The 20,171-nt window shown below is 32.9% G+C and overlaps 1 protein-coding gene across 1 annotated transcript; it reads right to left on the bottom strand.

Annotated features, from left to right (window-relative positions):
* Positions 1 to 12,364: 12,364 nt before the first annotated feature.
* LOC133199323 (uncharacterized) lies at positions 12,365 to 13,670 on the bottom strand. Its single transcript, XM_061335134.1, has 4 exons — positions 13,541 to 13,670; positions 13,286 to 13,414; positions 12,721 to 13,087; positions 12,365 to 12,524 (listed from the first exon to the last, which is right to left on the bottom strand). Exons 1-4 carry the CDS (start codon positions 13,668 to 13,670, stop codon positions 12,365 to 12,367), a joined length of 786 nt encoding a protein of 261 aa, XP_061191118.1.
* Positions 13,671 to 20,171: the final 6,501 nt, after the last annotated feature.

Here is a 20,171-nt window from a genome sequence, read left to right as displayed (position 1 = left end):
TGTAAATGATAAATGACAAGTTTACGTGTTCCATTTTTATTGAAGAAGCAGATGATGATGAAAATTCTGGTTTGTTATTTATTGTATGGAATGGATGTATTAAGTTTTGAAAAGTCGAATGTTTTGGTGCCAATGGTTTTTGTAAAATGTTGTGATTTCAAATTTTTCCAGTTCCTTTTTAAGGTCTGATGTCTTTCTAATAAGAGAGATAACTTTTAAAAAGAATTATTCAATTTTTCATCAGGTGAAGCTTATATTTAGCCACAGGTTTCCTCTGTTTCAATATTTCTTCTAAATACTATTACATCTATTGGCAGAACAAAAAATTGACATAAACATTCACTTGTATTCCCCTTTGCGTCCATTTTTATAGTTTTATATATTTACCTGTACAAATTAAAATATTTGCATCTTTTCTTGCGTATTTAAAAACCTGCATAATTTAACATGTACAATATTAGTATTTTGTTTATTCTTTCCTTACAAAAAGCAAAAATATAAGAAAGATAATTCTTACTGATGGAGGCACTTTTTCACAAACATACATAACAATGCCATATTCTGACTCTAAAAGCTGAAAGCATCGCCTCCTTATGTTTATAATATGAATTTGTTATGTTTGGCACTAAATACATGTATTATTTTTATATATACCACATATTTTTAATTGTATGTAGTGATAATAAATTATGCTTTTCCTATTCATTGTGTCAGATGTTCTTCATATAATGGTTAGACATAAAATTAATTTCTGAAAAAGTAGGCCTCGCTTCAAACTTTATTCCATTTGAATCTAAAGTTTTTGCTGTTGGTGAAAATCAATGTTGGGAATTTTTAAATTTATTCTGAAATTTAGTACATAGGGACATTAGACATTTTAAAGTATCCACATTTGATTATCGCCACTTCTCAATTATATTATTGTTGTACAGTGCTCCTGATGTTTCTCCTTCACTACTGTTAATTGTTATTGAATGTTGAAAAAATATGTATGCAATGTATTGGAAATAGAGAATAAAGAATCAATGACCAGATTCATCATGCTACCATTTTCAGTACGAGTATTGGAAAGTAGAGACTTCAAAAGGAATCACTTCATTGTGTGAATTCAAAGTTACAACTACCTTTTGATAAGGATGAAGGCGCATAGCATATTTTTTCAGAGGAAAGGAGGGTTAGAAATATTGAGTTCCTAGATCTCTTTTCTTTTTTTAGAATTAAAGTATGGTAAAGTGAAAAATATATGTACACATTACTTATATTTAATCTACCTGACCAAAAGTAGCAAAGTTTAACATTTTCGTATGAAACATCGTGTTTTGTTCTTTTATTATTTTTTTTAATTGAAGAAAATTGGATTAGACTTTTAAAAGTTTTTGAAGGGCATATTATTATATTATATAATATTATATTATATTATATTATATTTATTATATTATATTATACAATTATTCCTTGTTTTTGAGGTCAATACGATGATATAGACACCTGAGGAGTACAATATTCACCGAGCCCGAAGGGCGAGGTGAATATTGTACTTCGAAGGTGGCTAAATCATCGTATTGACCGAAAATAAGCAATCCGTGCCATCTTACTTGTTCACATCTACTGAAGTACTAGCCGAACATAATGAGAGAAACGGGCTTATAAAACCAGATGTATTATTTTGGAATATTTAATTCTAGTTTAGGTGCAATGTAGAAAAAATAAATGTCAGGCACATATATAGGATTGATTTTGAAAAAGGGGGCATTAAAAGGAAAAAAAATTGACAACTTACCTGTAAACAAATCTTTGACTAGCCCCCCCCCCCAAAAAAAAAAAGGGAAAAGAATTCTCCTAAATCAAAAATTTTATTTGGTGGGATGTGAAGGTCCATAAACTTTTCGAGGGGAGGGGCCTTTCATTGAAATTTTTTATCCTTAAAATTTAAATTAAAACTTAACATTCTCTAAAGGTGGGGAAAGAGGCAGGCCTCCTGCAACCCCCCCCCCCCCCACCCCTCACCCAAGAATCTATGTGCCTTAATGTTATGTTCATATGACTGGATGTCTGGTGCAAGTGAAATAACTTTCCAAAACTATTTTCATCAATTTGGAATTTCCCTATCTATTTTTGGTACAATGCAGAATAAATAATTCCTTTTATTGACCTGGAAGATCACGTGCAGGTCAATATAACATAGTATTTTTCTAACATTGTTGAATCTCAGCCAATCAGAGAGATGGGAATTATATTATATTATATTATATTATATTATATTATAATTCCTATCTCTCTGATTAGCTGAGATCCAACATCGTAGAAAAAAATCTACGTTATATTCACCTGCACGTGACCTTCCAGGTGAATTTCTCTGCAATGGTCTAAAAATAGATCGGTAAATTTCAAATTGATACAAACTGTTTTGGAAATTAATTTCACTTGCTACCGATTTCTACTCAGGTGAACATAACATTAGGGAATATATAATTTGGGGTAGGGGTGGTTGTGGGTGGGGGATGCAGGGTACCTCCCCCAAACATTTTTTCTGAACGTAAATTTTTACTTTTAATTTAGACTAAAAATATTCATTTAAAGGCTGGTCCCCCACTAATGGACCTTAATAACCCACCCCTAATCCCAAAATAAAATTTGAAGTTATGAGAATTCTCCTCTTTTCGACGGGGCTAGTCAAATATTTTTTCAGCTGTCATTTTTTCCCCTGATAATGCTCCCTCCCCCTTACTTTCAAAATTGATCCTATAAATGAGCCTGACATTAATTTCTTTCTTTCTTAGCAACTAAAATAGAATATTAAAAAATCAAATTAATGCGACTGGTAATGTTTATTTAACCCTGCTTCTCTTATTGCCTTTGGCTAGGACTTCAGCAAATGTAAACGAGTAAGACTGCATAAACTGCTTAATGAGCTTGTATCATTTAATTTTTAAATCATACAATAAAACAGGTATTGCTGTTTTTCAGTCAAAACGTTGATTAAGCCACCTTCGAAGTACAATATTCACCTCGCCCTTTGGGTTCGGTGAATATTGTAGATGGCTATATCATCGTATTGACCTCAAAAACAGCAAGTATTATTTTATATTTTATTATATTATTATATTATATTTCATTATCATACTATATTATATTATTATATTTTATTAATTACATTATATTATTACATAATCGTTTTATTTCTATGCACTGTTTTAAAAGTCGAGACGCTTAGATTCCGTAGAGGTAAAACGTACCTTTTGTTGCAAAACCTTCCTCCTAGCATTGACGATCTCAAAAGTCAAATGTGGTTGCGGGGGGGGGGGGGGGGTCATTTTTACTCTATAACCAAAATTGACATAGTCATAAGACTTCAAATAGGAATGATAGGATTTTCCAATCTTGAAATCCAGGTGCGTGAAGAAGATTTGTTATATAGATAAATGTCTAATGTCTTCATTGTTAGGTATTGAATCTCTGTATTCTCAAATTTACCGAGTCTATATTTATAGAGTGAACAAGTAGTCTTGCTTTCTTTGGCAATCAATTTATTTACTCGGGTTCATAGATCAAGTTTTTTTTCTCGAAAATAATGTTTTCATAGATTAGATTTTTATGTTTGAGCCGCTTTACATTAAGTGTTTACATAAGCAAAGATGGTAGGTTTGTCTGACGCTTTCATTATCATTAATATGGTAACAATGTTTATTATTTAGTAGAGGTATTTATACTGTTTCTTTTGCAAATGTATATAAATTAAGCAAAATATTTTCCCTATCATAACTAAACGTTCAGAAGTTTAATTTTCGTTTTCTTTTATCAGTAATTTTGCAAATTAACACTGTCAGTATCTGATTATTCAAATTCTGATTTAAATATTATATTTTTCCATTAAAAGAAAGGACTTCCTTAATATTTTTAAAATAAAAGAATAAGTTAAAAAAACTTTTTTTTCATTAAGCATGATAATAGTTTACAAACCATTTGTGACCAAGTCAGAGTATACCTGAACAATTAATAAGGAGCTTAACTCTTCTTAAACAGTTCTTTATCAAACATTTCCTTACGATGAACATGAACACATAAAACTGAATTCAACTAAATGCAATTGAATTACCACCATTCAATGTGCTTTATACACATAATACCAAAAAGAAATTCTTGACTAAATGCAAAATAGATATAAAAAATTGTATTTTTGCTTAAGTTTAAATGCACACAAAGGAAAGCGATCGTTGACACCAATTAGGGTGATCTAGAACTAAAAAAGTAAAATGTCTGACATGGGTATTGTTAACCGTATTACCTAATAACAAAGATATTTGGCCACCGCCAGGACCTTGCTTACACCAACAGCCTGTTAGCCTCCCTCCTCCCTTTTCAAGAAGACTGGATCCGCCAGTGGTTGGTCATCACAAAGCCGACAGACGCGTTGCCATCTACAGTTGGAGTTAACGGTCATTCGACAGTAAAATGCTGCAAACCATGAATTATGAACTTATAACGATTCGAAAATTTTCGACCAATGTAAACATGGATGATGTTGAAGGGCGTCTTTGCTTAGAATTTCGAGAAAAAAAAAACAGCCTAGAATTCACTTACTTATGTCTTCAATAATTCAGAAATAAAAAAAAAAGAATTAGATAGATTACACGATCAATATACACTGGTCCCAGCAGACAAAGCAGGTAACAACATTGTCTTTGTTTGTGAGGCTCATTATTTGAATTGTATTTTAGAGGACCTGGGATTTAATTCTGCAGGTGGTAATCAAACATATACCCATAACTCCCATTCTAAGGAGGGAATACTTCAAAATTATATGTCAGTTTTAAATATTTTTAATATTCCCAACAATTGAATTGAATTTGAATTTTCATACTTATAATGAATTCCTACGCTACTACACTGCATAAAAATCCTTACAAAGATACATAGCGGGCTCCAGTAAATGTACTACCAAGCCTCTTTCTTCACTCCTCACTAAATTTTTAACAGAAGAAACTTCAGGAGTATTGTACAATAATATGTTCGAGAAGTAGTGTAAATCAGATGTGGATACTTAAAAACTCCAAGGAACTTTTAGAATATTTGAAATCACAAAATTTTACCAAAAATCAATAACATCAAAACTTACGACTTTTCAACGGTATATACAACCAATCCCCATGATAAATCAAAGTCAAGGCTTTTTGACATCATAGACAGCTGCTTTTTCAATAAAAATGGAACTCGTAAATTTACTTACCTTGTCATTGGTCATTTGCGAAATTATTTAAAAAATTGTACACACAAGTATTCCGAAATTGATATCAAAAAGATGCTTGAGTTTCTGTGTAACAATATCCATGTAGTTTCAGGAGATCAAGTCTTTAAACAATCTCTCGGAATTCCCATGAGTACAATTGTGCCCCTTTATTAGAAGACCTATTTTTATATTCATCGGAATTTATTCCAAATCTTGCTGTTGCCTTCTACTCGACATTTAGATATATCGACATCATATAATCAATTAATAATAGTTACTTCCATATCAGCAGTCTCGTTTAAAGTCATCATTTCGTAAGTTCTATGGCCGATACAATGACCTTGTCAGCAAATACAATCTATCATGAAGTCAAATGCTGACTGACATTTTTCTTACTAATTGTTAGGCCATTATTCACACACTGAATTGTCGACGGCTTTTTCCATTATTTCCCCATCATGACAAGGACCACACGGCGAGTGTGACCGGTCGGCAGGGGATGCTCACTCCTCCATGGCACCTGTTCCACCTCTTATGTTTTAGATGTCCGAGTTTGCTCTGCTCCCGATTTGTATTGTTTGAATGGACTTTTGAGCTTGAATACTGTTCGTTATTCCATATATTTGATTCCATTCATGTCGACTCGATGTATCCCAGTGAACTTGAGCTAACAACAAAACTTGTTGTACTGTGTACTCTGATCCCGAATTTTATTGTTTCAATGGACTTTTGAGCTTGTTTACTGTTCCTAATCTCCATATTTCATTACTTCTGTCAAATGACCTCCATTTCCAACGACAACAAAGTTGTCTCAAGAATTCTTGAGACCGGACAACTTTTAAACATTTAATACTCTAACACTCTTTTAGAAAAAAGAATTTTCGGGTTAATTAACTTATCATGTTTGTGTAAAATTCAAAAGCAGGAATTCCTAATAGAGATTTAAATTCAAGCAGTTGTAAGTGCAGATATTCAAATCGATCTTTTTTTTTCTTGATCAACTTAGCATTTTGAGAATGTAGGTACAAGACCATTGTACAAAGAGGAAATTTAAAACTTCTAGGAAAAAAATCGTTATCTTTATTTTAAGTTGTAGTCTACTGTGTCTCCAAATATTGGTAAATATCCATTATGAAAGGAAAGAGGGTCATTGCAAGCAAGAGGAGTTGAATGAAATACAAAGTCTTTCTGAAGATTTAAATAATATTTAACACAATGGCGTGTACTTGATATACACAGAAAAATTTAAAAAAAACGAGTCACAAAAGCTCAAAGTCATTAAATATGGTAAATGCAGATAAAAAGGCGGTTGATAGGGGTTAACAATGAATTTATCTAAGCTTTCAAAGTTTTCAAAAATTAAATCTGGAAGATTTTTATCTGAAAATGAAAGCTTTCATTGAGAGAAATTTAGATGACATGAAATATATATCTGTACATTCGAAAAAAAATGAATAACATAAGGGCCATGTAGCTCTTATAGAAAAGGACGTAAATGGTAACTTAGTAACAAATTTTTATGATAAACGTGATGATTTCAACTTTTCTTTTGTCAACTTCCCTTACTCATGTAGCAATATACCCTTATCACCTGCATATAGGGTGTTTGTCCCTCAGTTCATTCAATACGCAAGAGCATGCTCTACATTGTCGTTTGAAATCAACATTTCGCAAATTCTATGGTCAATACAATGACCTTGCAAGCAAATACTATCTATCATTAAGTCGAATGTTGACTGACGTTTTTGATACAAATAGGCCATTATATACACACTGAATTTTCTACGGAATTTTCCGTTTGAATCATGACAAGGAGCACACGACGGGTGTGACCGGTCGACTGGGAATGCTTACCCCTCCACTGCACCTGATCCGAGCTCTGATGTTTTTAGAGGTCCGTATTTGCCCTGCTCCAAATTTGTATTATTTCAATGGGCTTTTGAGATTGATTACTGTTCGTTGTCTTCATAGTCATACAGAGACAAAATATAGATACGTGTCAAAATACCCACAGGTCCTTTCAATGGATGAATGCTCAACCGGTTTCATCAATGGTGAATGTTAAACTTGCCCAAAATTTTAGAAAAATCAGGTTTTCAAATTAATAGTTTTATTTGAATTTTAAATTTCACCTAAATATGCATTATTTTTTTCTGCTGCATATTTTAAAGCAATTTATCAAAAGAATAAACCTTGAGTAAAGAGGGCTTTTTTTACTATGTTCTTTTATCAAAACCAGGAAGTTTTGAATGTGTGCACAGTATTGGCTGGTTACTTAACGATTCTTTTATCTGGTATCATTTGCCACACATCCAATCGACCCATCAAGAATTTGGAGTGAAAAATAAACCTCATAATTTTTTTTCATTTTTGTGCAAGAGTTATCCAATTAATTATAACCTGATATCTAGATTTCTCATCGGAAATGCCTTCCTTGTCATAATATTCAACTTCGTAAGTCGTTATTTTTGAGAACAAATTAAATTTTGAAAGGGAAAACAAAATATGCATTAAACGAACCCAGACTATTCTTTTTTTTTATTTTGTTCACTGAATTCAAACTAATCAGAATGTTAGCTATTAGTGTTGTAGTGTTATAAACGTATTCTTGAAGCATTTCCCCATTCTTTTTAGGAATAAATTGCATATATAGGCACAAACATATCGCAGTTGTATATAACCTTAAATATACTTGTCGCACTTAGCTTACCCATTTATGGGTTACATATAACACTTCGTACTGTTGTGTATTTTGTTTTCATGAAATATGTATTCATCTAATTGGCTCAAAGTAATGAGGAAACTGAAGACACTTTGCTGAACACCTTTTAACAAAACAACAGGTTCTTTTACAGTCCAATCAGATGATAGATGAACCGATAATAAGGTTATGCAAGGAAGTTTGAAAGGAATCATATACTAGTATTTTACATGTTGATTCTCCAGTGATTTTCATTTGTCTATAAAATATAGAGAAAACGAACAGTAATAAATCTCAAAGTCCAGAACAATACAAATCGTGAACAGAGCAAACATGAACCTCTAAAAGCATCAGAGATGACATCAGCCGCCATGGAGGAGTAAGCATTCCCTGTCGACCCGTCACACGCGCCTCGTGCTCCTTGTCATGATCGGGAAAAACGGAAAAATCCGTAAATAATTCAGTGTGTCAAAAATGGGCTAACAATTAGTATAAAAAAACGTCAGTCAGCATTCGACTTAATGATAGATTGTATTTGATGTCAAAGTCATTGTATCGACCATAGAACTTCCGAAAAGTAATTTAAACTCCAATGATGAAACATTTGCATTGGTGATGCATCAAGGGATTCGCAGTGTCAGATTTGTTTAAGAAACTGAATCTGACCTACACTTTCCAGATGAGTTAAAGTTTAAAGTTTTGAAACATGTCTATTTCCAAATACATGTAACTATGAACTTAAGATGACCAAACTCCCATGAATGATGCATTTAGTGATGCATTAATGATGAATCTAGGAATGTACACTTACTGCTGAGCAAAGAATTATTAATAGTAAATCATTAGAATTATTTAGATCAAGCTTTTTTATACTTCCCTATTAACAAATCTAAAAACATGTTTGGATTGTAGTTAGATGTCAAAGTTTCACAGTTGTTTTCGCCTCTGGTTTTTTCCTTGGGATCTGTGTTTTTGTCCTGTTCGCTACTTGTTTTGTTTGCTGAATTTGTGAGATTGATCCTGTTTATTATCTTCACCTTTTATATTTAGAACATACAGTAGAGCCTCGTTAACCCGGATACTTGTGTTGTCAAGCAAATCGTCCGGATTAATGAAGCGTTCGGGTTACTGAAATAGACTTATCATAATTGGTTGATAGAAATATTAATTATCCCCCCCCCCCCAAAAAAAAAACAGCATCCGGATTATTGGCGTCAGAATCAACGAGGCTCCACTATATACTTTTTGTTTGATTTTTATGCCCCCGTAGCGAAGATTCTTGGGTATATAGTTTTTACCCTGTGCGTTCGTCTGTCTGTCTGTCTGTCTGTTTGTCCGCAAAAACTTTAACCTTGCCCATAACTCTTGATTGGTTGGAGCTTTGGCTTTCATATTTCACATGTATATTTCTTGTGACAAGACCTTTCTTTGGGCACCACCGTATTTGACCTTGACCTTGGAGTTTGACCCAGTTTTGCAAAATTTTACCATACTTTAACCTTGGCCATAACTTTTGAACGGTTGGTGCTAGGGCTTTCATACTTCATATGTGTAATTCTGGTGACAAGACCTTACCATGGATTTCAACAACTTTGACTCTTTGACCTTGACCTAAGAGTTTTACCTACTTTTGGAAAACTTTAACCTTGACCGTAACTTTTGAACGGTTGGTGCTAGGACTTTCATACTTCACATGTGTGATCCTTGTGACAAGACCTTTTTTTGGAAACCAACAACTTTGACCCTCTGACCTTGACCTTGGAGTTTGACCTACTTTTGGAAAACTTTAACCTTGGCCATAACTTTTGAACGATTGGGAACTTCTGCTTTTATATTTCACCTGTGTATTTCTGGGGAGATGGCCTTTTCTTGGGCACCATTAATTTTTGACCATTTGACCTTGATGTTTGACATACTTTTGAAAAAAAAATTAACCTTCTGAGTTTTCCATATCTATTCAATGGTTGCTGCTAGGGCATTCATATTTCACAGGTTTATTCCTCGAGACAAGACCTTACTTTGGCTACCAACATATTTGATTTGCATTTGAGAAAGTTTAACCTTTCCTATAAGTTGCCATACTGGCGTATCAGTGTTTCACAAACACATCTTGTTTCTAGATGTTTAACTCTTATTTTATTTTATAAAAAGGTGAATAAAACGAAAAGTAATCAATCTTATAAATCCTTTAGACAATACGATTTGTGAACAGGCAAATGCACGGACCTTAAGCAACACCAGAGGTGGGATCAACTGCTTCGGGCGAGTAAACATCCCCTGCTGACTGGTCACGCCCCTCATTGATTAGGTAAATGGAATAATCCGTAGTCAAAATTGGCATAAAAACAATGGCCTAACAATTAGGAAATATGCCAGTCAAAATACGACCCAACTGCAAAAAAAAGTTCATTATGTACAATGACCATAGAATTTGATAAATGCTGATTCACAAGATCTGAAATTTTCCGAATTCCATTTTAATTAATGGAGCAGTTGTCCATGATGTCAAAAAGACTTATAATGAATTTATTTACTTTCTCATGTATCTTATGCGCAATTTATAGTTATATAATTTGATAGCTTTAAGTGGCTGTCAGATAGTAAGGGAAAAATCATATTGTAATTTTAAAGTAAATTAATATTCCTATACATATGAAAAACCAAGCACATCTGTGTGTTATTGTGTTTCTTAAAACCTTATGGGGCGAGACATATTGGTTTTCGCCGGTCTGCCTATCTGTCACAAAATTGTGTCGGTCCATATTTCTCGAACACTTAATTAGAATGGGTAAATCATATGATGCTGCCCATGCTCTAAAGGTATGCAACAATTTTCATTCAAGGTATTATCTTAAAGGTCAGGGTCTCATGTTAATGAGGCAGTATTACTATTAGATACTTTTGAACTTTTTATCACCATGCTTTCAAAGTTCATTGTATTCTTCATTATGACCTAAAAAACTTTGTAAGTATCTCTTCACCCGAGGCCATAGGTCATGATCACTGAACAAGACATTGAAATCATATCAGAGACATAACTCTAGATTGAAATGAAAATTTTTGAATATTAATTATGTTGGTGCCACTGTCCCACACGTGATTTGTAGTCTTGACTTATTATCATTTCACAAAGGTCAAAGCTATTTGAAATTGGTGTGTCAAGTCCACAACATTATAAGACATAGACTATAGTATGAATGCAAACTTCCGTGTCATAATCATAATGACTTGAAGGTGTGTCGTGATCTTGACTCTAGGTCAAATCTAAGATGTCAAGAACCTAAAGGTATAGGGATGGCCAGAATATATATTGTGAAGGTCAACTCTTTTCTTCAGATAAAACAATACCTTTTTTAATTTATCTAATAATGATAAAAAGCACCATCGTAAAGTTTTTTGCAACATACTAGGTACTAAAATTATTCTAGAATCGATGTAACAAATGCAGTCTATTCCCTCTAATATTTTTCTTTACTGGATAAAATTATGAAATAAAAAAAGCAGAACAATACAAATGACTCTTGAATGCCGGTATTTAACATTAAAAGATTTCTAACTCATTTACCAAATGTTTCTCATGGCTTCCTTCCTCTTGGTGAAATGTAATTGAATCAAAATCAAAACATTTTTATGTCACGATAAGCAATATATAAGATTTTAAACTCTAACCTCGCTATGACTATAAAAATCCGTCATTGCTTAATGACTAGATTTTGGGGATTTGATATTACACAAGATATTGACATAAACTACGAATACGGGAATCAGCATTTAACAGCTGTTCAAAGGTTTTCATTCATTTCAAAGATGTGGTCAAGGCACGACTGTTTCCATTGCTTAGTTACGTTTACCTATGATGTAAATCCAAATTCAAGATTTGGAGTACACGGTTATGAACAAAATAAAGCTGTTCCTATAAGTTATGGTCTGATCAATAAACATGCATAGGACAGACACTCAAGCCTGGTAAAGTAAATATCTGATAAGCAAAAGTGTAGACATCAGAGATGTTTGTAAGGAATTCACATCAGACAGAAAAATTTTGTCTTTTTTAAAACCATTTTATTTCAAAAATACTTTAATACATACTGTATTTTGAAAATTTTATTTCATGGAGTGATTTTTTTCAAAAAATTAAAACATTGTCATTACAATAATTTATATCTTTCCATGATGGAGTTAAATTTTAATAAAGTCCTACAATAATTTATGTCTTTCCATGATGGAGTTAAATTCGACTAAAGTCCTAAAGACTTGCTTTTGTAAAAAAAAACAAAAAAAAAAAAAAAAACATATATATTGAATTTCACTTGTGATTTTTATAGACCTGCTTAAAATGCGCTTCTGGTGCTAATCGCCACATTCACCAAGTGCTGATCCTAGTGATTGTTGATTTAATTGGTTACTTCCCATCAAAGTGACCACTGTACAAGTGATCATATCCTTACGCCCTTCTCTTCCTCAAGTTTGCTATAAGGATTTTGAACTGTGCCGATTTTGGTCAAGAACATGTTCCGAAGTTTGTTATTTCCTCCTTCTCCAGATTCCTCTTTAGCGATATTCTTCTTCGCCATTCTCTTTTTGACCGTCAAGCAACTGGATAATTGATTCAAACATTAAATATATTAGCATTGATCTTGAAAAACTAAATACAATTCATATTCTAATCATGAAAATATCAAAGCCCTATAATGAATAATAGATTTTTTTTTATATTAAATTCATTTCATTCGGATTCTACAGAGACAACACTAATGTGTTAACAGCAGGAACCATGTAAGTAATAACTAACCATAATAAAGCAAATAAAATGAGGACCACAACTCCTGCCATCGAAAATACACCCATGAAAAACATGTTCCAGGATCCCCTTTTGCGGTAAGACCTATACGTTCTGATGAAGTTGTTAAATTTTTCATCGTTGTCATCTATCTTGGTAAGAAACTGAGGATCACTAATAAATGGAGCATCGTCCATATCATCATCGATATCATCATTATTATCATCATCATCATTATCTAAATTATTCTCTCCCTCTGGTCCTTCGTCTTCTTTTCCCTCCTCTTTCCCTTCTATTGTATCGTTATCGGGTTGATCTTTGTCCTCCTTTACAAACTTATCATGAATGCTTACCATCATTTTGTGTAAGAGTCCGTTTTCTGAAATGAAAACCACACAATCTTTTACATCTTGTCTGTATGTTTATAATATCTTTAGATTCAATTTAGATTTAATTTATAAATCATATTGTGTTCAAATTAATGTAAATTATTTTGGAAAAGCTAACAAATTAAGAATTTTTTCAATATAATTTAATTTTTAATTTGTGTGAATGACGGTTAGAGAAGGAAACATACCAAATAAACAGATATGTTTTTCGAATTTTGGAAACTCCATACATTTAGAGGAACCAGCACACTCGTTCTCAGAGATGCATGTCTTTGCCAAGTGAGCAGAGTTTTTGCGAAGCATCCTACGTACAAAAGCTGCAACATATAAAGCAATGTTTTAAGTATTAGTATTCTTCTTTATATAATACAAGAAGGATAATTGTAATAAATAAATCAAGAGTGAAGTTATTAATGTATCTCTTAGGTATCATCTTCACGCACCTGGCATACACATGCGTACTCCTAAGTTCTGAACTTCTTCACATTTCCCTACATTGTTACAGTCGCTGTCGACAGAACAACTTTCCAGAGATGGCAACTGGGATATTTTTTTTTCCATCATATCCACCATTTTTTCTTCAAAGCAAAATATGAATAATCTATCTAGGCTTGTGAAAGATAATGTCTTGCTTCTCATTTTACAATGTAATTTTAATGCTAGCAGTATTAATTTAAAATAAATCACCAAACATTTTTGTAAAATAAATCTTTTATTTTATTTCATTTTATAAAAAACAGAGTTGTGATCATACTAGGCAAACAGATGCTTTTATCCATTAATTCCATATTAACACATGTAGCAAAACTGGGGCAATCTGATTCGGAGGAACAAATTAACTTTGGAAGTTTTGGAAACCTTTTCCCTCGTGATCCCTCTCTCCTCTGGCGGCCTACAAAAATAAAATAGTCTTCACGATGATGTAGTACATTGGGGTTAACGGAGAATTGACGGGAGTCGGAATTACCGCTACATTGCGAAAATTTTCAAATCGTTACCGCTACATTTTATCAATAAGATTATTGGCGATTACAACTCATTAACGCTACATATTCGAATTTGCTAGCATTGGCACGTAATATGAGTTTTATTCAGTATAATTCACTCACAATGTAGTGACGTACAATTTGGATCTGAGTTCTATTAAGGAATAATTGTCTTTTTATTTCCTTTTTTTTCGATGTGATAAATCGATTGGCTTGCGAGATAATTTGCATAAACGCTGAAGGCGTTTATGCATAAAATCATCACTCAAGTCAATCGCTTGATCATCATCATAAAACAAAAAAAAATGACAGTTATTCCTTGTATTAATTTGACTCTGTAAATTCACGTGCTCGATCCTAGCCCCGCCCACTTCTCTTACTCCTTTTTTTAGCCACGCCTCTCGATGGACCAATAGCTTTTTAAAGAAACCTAGGTTTTTATCATTTGCAGTTTTATTTCGGACAAAGAAATTTGACAATGTAAATATATCAATATGATTCATTCAGTCTGTAGTTGAAATACAATTATTTAGCGGCAGCTGAACGTCATGGCTACTATTGATAAGTTTGTAACAAATCGCGACAATGCAATATAGTCATTAATGGACATAAATTCCGTATAAGAACAATTCTCGGTTTTAAAATCCTACATTTAATGAAATTGTTTTTTTTTAAGTGAAAAAAACATCGTGCTCAAGTTCTACTTTCACCTCTCCATGGTGAGCAGAGGAAACAGGTTTTATTAAATGCATGTATATGTTGTACATGTGCTTAACCTTTATATCAATCTGTATATGCATACGAAGAAGACGTTTTGACGGTAATGTATACTTGTACAAGTTGCGGTAATGTACACTCTTTGTAGCGGTAATATATAGTTTTTGTAGCGGTAATGAGTATGAAGCGGTGATGAAAATTTTAAAAATGTAGCGGTAATGATCAGTACCTGAAAATTGAAGATGACATAAAAATATATGTCAATATGTTGCTTTTCAACATTAACTGGGTTAATAGCTTTACTTATATTAATTTGAAAGTCTTGAAATTAAAATAATTTTTAACATGTTTAAAATAAAACCAAAAGAGTTGACTTTCAAAAAACAAAACAGATACATGTATATCAAAAAGAAATAAAAAATGAAAAGAAATAAATAAAACACAAAGATGTAAGTAACACAATCAATGGAACTCCTTATTACACATTAGAAAGACCAAAGAAGATTAAATTATTACATTTTCAATGTAGTAAAAGTCTACGTTTATACTTGCAATCTTACCTCTTCGTGCAACAACCAACCCAACTATTAACAGGAGAACGAAAATCTGTAGATGCTTCATGGTGGTTTCTTTTGTCTCTTCTGATTTAGAGTTACTAAACTACTTTATTTATGTATCTTATTAAGGTGATTATTAAGGTCATCTCGAATATAAATATAGCACAAGGTGGCGTTACAGTTGCCCAAATGTACAATAACATCCGCTCGCCATTTCCGTTTAATATATTGTGCATGGATTTATATCCTTCTTAAGCCAAAGCCATATGCAGGTTTATGCAATTTCATCACATTGATGAATAATGAAGAAAATGAAGTCCATTTGTACTTTGGCGGATTATCCACAGTAGAACAGGGGGAGGTTCAGCTGGTGAGTATAATTAAACCAATAAATTACCAAAAATTAGGGTTAAAAACAACTTTTGTGCTTTATTTTATAATTTTTCCTAAATTTATTATGTTCAATTTTTAAATTTTATAGAATATTTCCTTCCTAAAAATTGAAATTTAAAATACAATATGCATGTACATATATTTGTAATTTTTATTCAGAGCCACTGACCAGATTCAATTCAAAGAGTATGGGAGAATCGGACAGAAATCGCCTGAGTGATGTTTTGACTTCGAAGGTACAACCAGCTTTTTGCAAAAGGCTTAAATAATAGTGTGAAATTAAACTTCTTTATTATAAACTTCTATTATTCATTTATCTTGGGGGGGGGGGGGTCACTACAAAATAATAACAACACGACAGTTAACAAACAGTTATAATAAGTTGTTAATACATGTATACTATACATTTGTCGGTGATCCGTGTCCCTAGGATGAAATTGAATGATGCCATGCAATGTAATACATGTTTTTCTTTTAATTATTTCCAGTAAATTTGAACAAAACAAAGCTACATTTGCTTGAAAACCCATAGGTTTTTTAATTACTTTTAAAAAATGCAAATTAGCAAATTCATAAAGCTAAGGTAAATACTGAGTGAACTGGTCCGTAAGTTTGCATATTCTGACTACATGAAGATATGTATGTTAAAAAAAAAAATAATTTTTCGAAGAAAATTCTCATTAATCTTAATACAAACATCCAGATTCCATGCATTACACGAGAAGAAGGTATATAGATTTCAAGGAAATTCGATTCATCATTGATTAGACCTCTTACATGGTTATATGTGGCTGCTTTGCCACGAGTTGGACAACACATAATCACACAGTAGTTTTATTTTATTGATACTCGAAATTTTACTTATTATAGAAAACGACGAAGTAGCTCTCCACAAATTTACATATCAACAAAATTGTAACCATTTTTTTTTAATTAAATGAAGCTTTGAAAACAAAGAACAAAATTTTTTGTCAATACCACGAAATTTATTTATTTATTTATTGGGGGGGGGGGGATAAATGGTGGTCTACCCGTGGTCATAAAACTGCATATATTCAAAATACAATTTCCTTTCCACATTAAAAATCTATTTTTTATATAGCGTAATTATCAGAAAATTATCAGAAACAAAATTTCTGATTTATAAGAAAGTGCGAATACACAAAGTTTCAGACCATAATTTTTATGCCCCCGTAATCGAAGGTCGTGCCCCTCTTCCCCCCAATAATTTTGCCGATATATAGAATACTATAGAAAACTATAGAAAACCCTCAATAAAAACGTCTGATGACCTTTTTTTTTAATTTTACTTTGCTTTCAGGGAATTTTTATTTTTGGTAGTTGATAGTGCCCCCATACTGAAAATATATGGCTGTGCCCCCCAACTGAAATTGCTTACTACGGGCCTGCTTCACATGTGTAATTCTTGTGACAAGGCCTACCTTTGGATACCAACAACTTTGACTTTTTGACATTGACCTAGGAGTGACATATTTTTGAAAATGTTTAACCTTGGCCATAACTTTTGAACGGTTGGTGCTAGGGCTTTCATACTTCACATATGTGTTTCTTGTGACAAGACCTTACTTTGGATACCAACAACTTTGACCCTTTTACCTTGACCTTGTAGTTCGACCTACTTTTGAAAACCTTTAACACTGGCCATAACTTTTGAACGGTTGGTGCTAGGGCTTTATATTTCACATTTGTATTTCTTGTGAGAAGGTCTTTCTTTGGGCTCCATTAATTTTATTTTAATATTAATAATAATTGCATTTGAGAAAGCTTAACCTTCGCTGTAAGTTGCCATACGGGGGCATCAGTGTTTCACAAACACATCTTGTTATACATTTAACTTAGTATTGCATTGTCGCAATATGTCACAATAAATTCAGAGAATTAAGGACAAAGATACAAACCTTTTTTTCAAAAATCATGAAAATAATTTAATCTGTGTTTATCAATGTTTCTCAATATTGTCCAATGAAAATAATTAAAAAAAATTCATAGATCTATAAAGGTGATGGCAAAATTAAAGAAATTTGAACATGACAAAAAGTTGTGTACAATTTTCAATATTTTAGAGCTTTAGCACATGCATTATTTGGAACCAAACCAAGTCCAAAATAAACCAATCCATGGATTCAATTTTTTTGTTTGTAGTATGTGTCCTTATGAAACTGTTTTGATTTTTTCAACAGTTACAAGCCTTTCGTCATGCAGTGAGACGAGTCCTTATCTTGATGAAACTAAGTCGTCCTGTGACTTCAGATATAGATGCCCGTCCCCCGTACGCCACCCCAGCCGGAAGTCCAAAAAGGTCTAATACTAAAAGACTTCCGTCAGAACAAGAAATACGCGAGGCAGAACTGTCACATGAATATAACTACCCAGACTTATCACTGCTGAGAAAGGAGGTCAATCAGCCACCACCTCCGGATATCACCACACTTCCAAGAAGCCATGCAAAAAGAAAACAGAATGGGGAACGATGTGGTGGTAGTCAGCTCGGAAGGTCGTTGAGCGATCTCTGTACCAATAGCAGGAAGCAAGCAAAACCACGCAAAAATGTGTCGTTGAAAGCCAAGTTATTTGAGAACCCCGATGAAGATAGCGATTCGGAAGAATATTTGTACCCTACGCCATCACCAAAACAACCGCAGAAGCATTTCTTTCCACCAAATTCAAAACCTCCATTAGCAAATAAGCCATCCTTTCTGAAAAAATCACCAGCTCAAGCCACTGCCATGAACAACATTAATCATGTAGACAAAGCCCGCAACTTTCTTTCCACGAACTTGCAGCGAAAACTGGAGATTGCAAATAAGCCATCTCCACGGCCCTGGAAACCACAAGAACACCAGCCCACAAACATGAACAATCCCCCGGACTATGTAGACATGGGCAATTTCAGAGATATTTCTTTGAACTCAGAAATAGGAAAACCTGTTGGAACTGTGAAGTTAAGACCGGTGGGGAAAGTGGCGCCAAGTTTCGAAGAAATCAAAACAGAAGTCCAACAAATTTCATCTAAAACAACGTTCAGTGATCTTGGTGTAACAGAATTAGTTGCTTGTCTTCGAAAATGTGGACTCTGGGAAATGGCAGACGTTTGTCAGGCAGAGAAACTGGACGGTGCATTCATTAATGAATTGTCTGTGAAAGAGTTACAGGAATTCAAACTGACACCATTACAAATGGTTAAACTAAATAAGGTGAAATCTGGTTGGAGACCAGTCACAACTCAACTTTTGTAGAGGAGCTTTGTCTTGATGTGGATTGTCCTCTAACGTGAAGAGCTGGTTTCCAGACATTCTTCTATCCCGGTGAAAATTTATTGATATAAGTGATTTATAGATATTGTTTAGAATATTATTATGTAGGTGAGTAGCATACAAAAACTACTCTACATAGATAGTGTCTACTATTTGTTGCAAATTTCGATCATATTTTCAAAATTAATTTTGATCTTGAATTATTGTTTACTTTATATATAAAAACAATATAATTTTAATATGGGCTAAGTTTTTATGTCAAAGTTATTATTGATAAGGAAAATTTTATTCTAATGATTTTTAATGATTTTGTTTTGTTTTGTTTTGTTTTATCTTGAATAAATATTTCCAGCGTGTCTGTGATTATTTGGACCAAAACTGTGCAGGATTTATAGCCTGATTTAATATTAATCAAAGAGGCAAAGATTACCTAATATGCTGGCCATTTGTCATAAACATCCCCGCTAACTTTTCCTACCCCGGACTTTAATTGAAACTTGTTGTAAAATGACAGACAGCACCTGTAGATATGACAAATAAATATTACACTAGCTAGCTCATTGAAAGAAAGGTAACCCACAAATGAAACAGTCTACAATGTATTCCTCCTAGAGATTCAGTTACTGTAGACTTTTTCGACAACAAAGTTTATTTAGTTAATTGGGTCAATTATCATTTTAAAGACTTCTATGATTGAAATGGTGATGTTGCAACAACATAATTATTTAATATTTGTTAAAACTTGGCTTTCTTTCTATACATGTGGTAATCCAACTTACACTTACTTTTCCCTCTCAAGATATAAAAATCTCCATAATCATGTTCACGTTTTTACAAACTTTTAAATTAACAACAAAGACAGCGGGGGTGTATTTGAGGTACCTTTCCTTCACAAGATCCCCAATTTCATTTCAATCTTTTCAAACAAAGCTATACTAGTATTGCCTGGGTCCCGTAAATGTTCTATCAAGCCCCTTTCTTTACTCTTTAAAAGATATTAACTGCTGTGAAGGAGAAATCTCAAATGTTATATGCTTCTGTAATCAAAAAGGTGAAAACAAAATGTGGATTCTCAAAAACTTCAAAGACGATTCAGAAAATTGGAAACACAGTTTCATCGTTCTCAAAATAACACCATCAAAACGT

The sequence above is a fragment of the Saccostrea echinata genome, unplaced genomic scaffold (genome assembly GCF_033153115.1).
Source record: "Saccostrea echinata isolate AGI-Se365-2 ecotype Australia unplaced genomic scaffold, CSIRO_AGI_Sech_v1 ptg000034l, whole genome shotgun sequence".
Classification (NCBI taxonomy): domain Eukaryota; kingdom Metazoa; phylum Mollusca; class Bivalvia; order Ostreida; family Ostreidae; genus Saccostrea; species Saccostrea echinata.
The sequence above is the reverse complement of the archived record's forward strand: the minus strand, read 5'-3'. Positions and strand labels throughout refer to the sequence as shown.

Excerpts from the sequence above, each read along its gene's own strand:
- LOC133199323 (XM_061335134.1), bottom strand. The coding sequence starts at position 13,670 with ATGGTGGATATGATGGAAAAAAAAATATCCCAGTTGCCATCTCTGGAA. Across the intron at positions 13,088-13,285 it reads AAAACATATCTGTTTATTTG|AAAACGGACTCTTACACAAA; the intron begins GTATGTTTCCTT and ends TTTTCATTTCAG. Across the intron at positions 12,525-12,720 it reads ATTTTATTTGCTTTATTATG|TTGCTTGACGGTCAAAAAGA; the intron begins GTTAGTTATTAC and ends TCAATTATCCAG.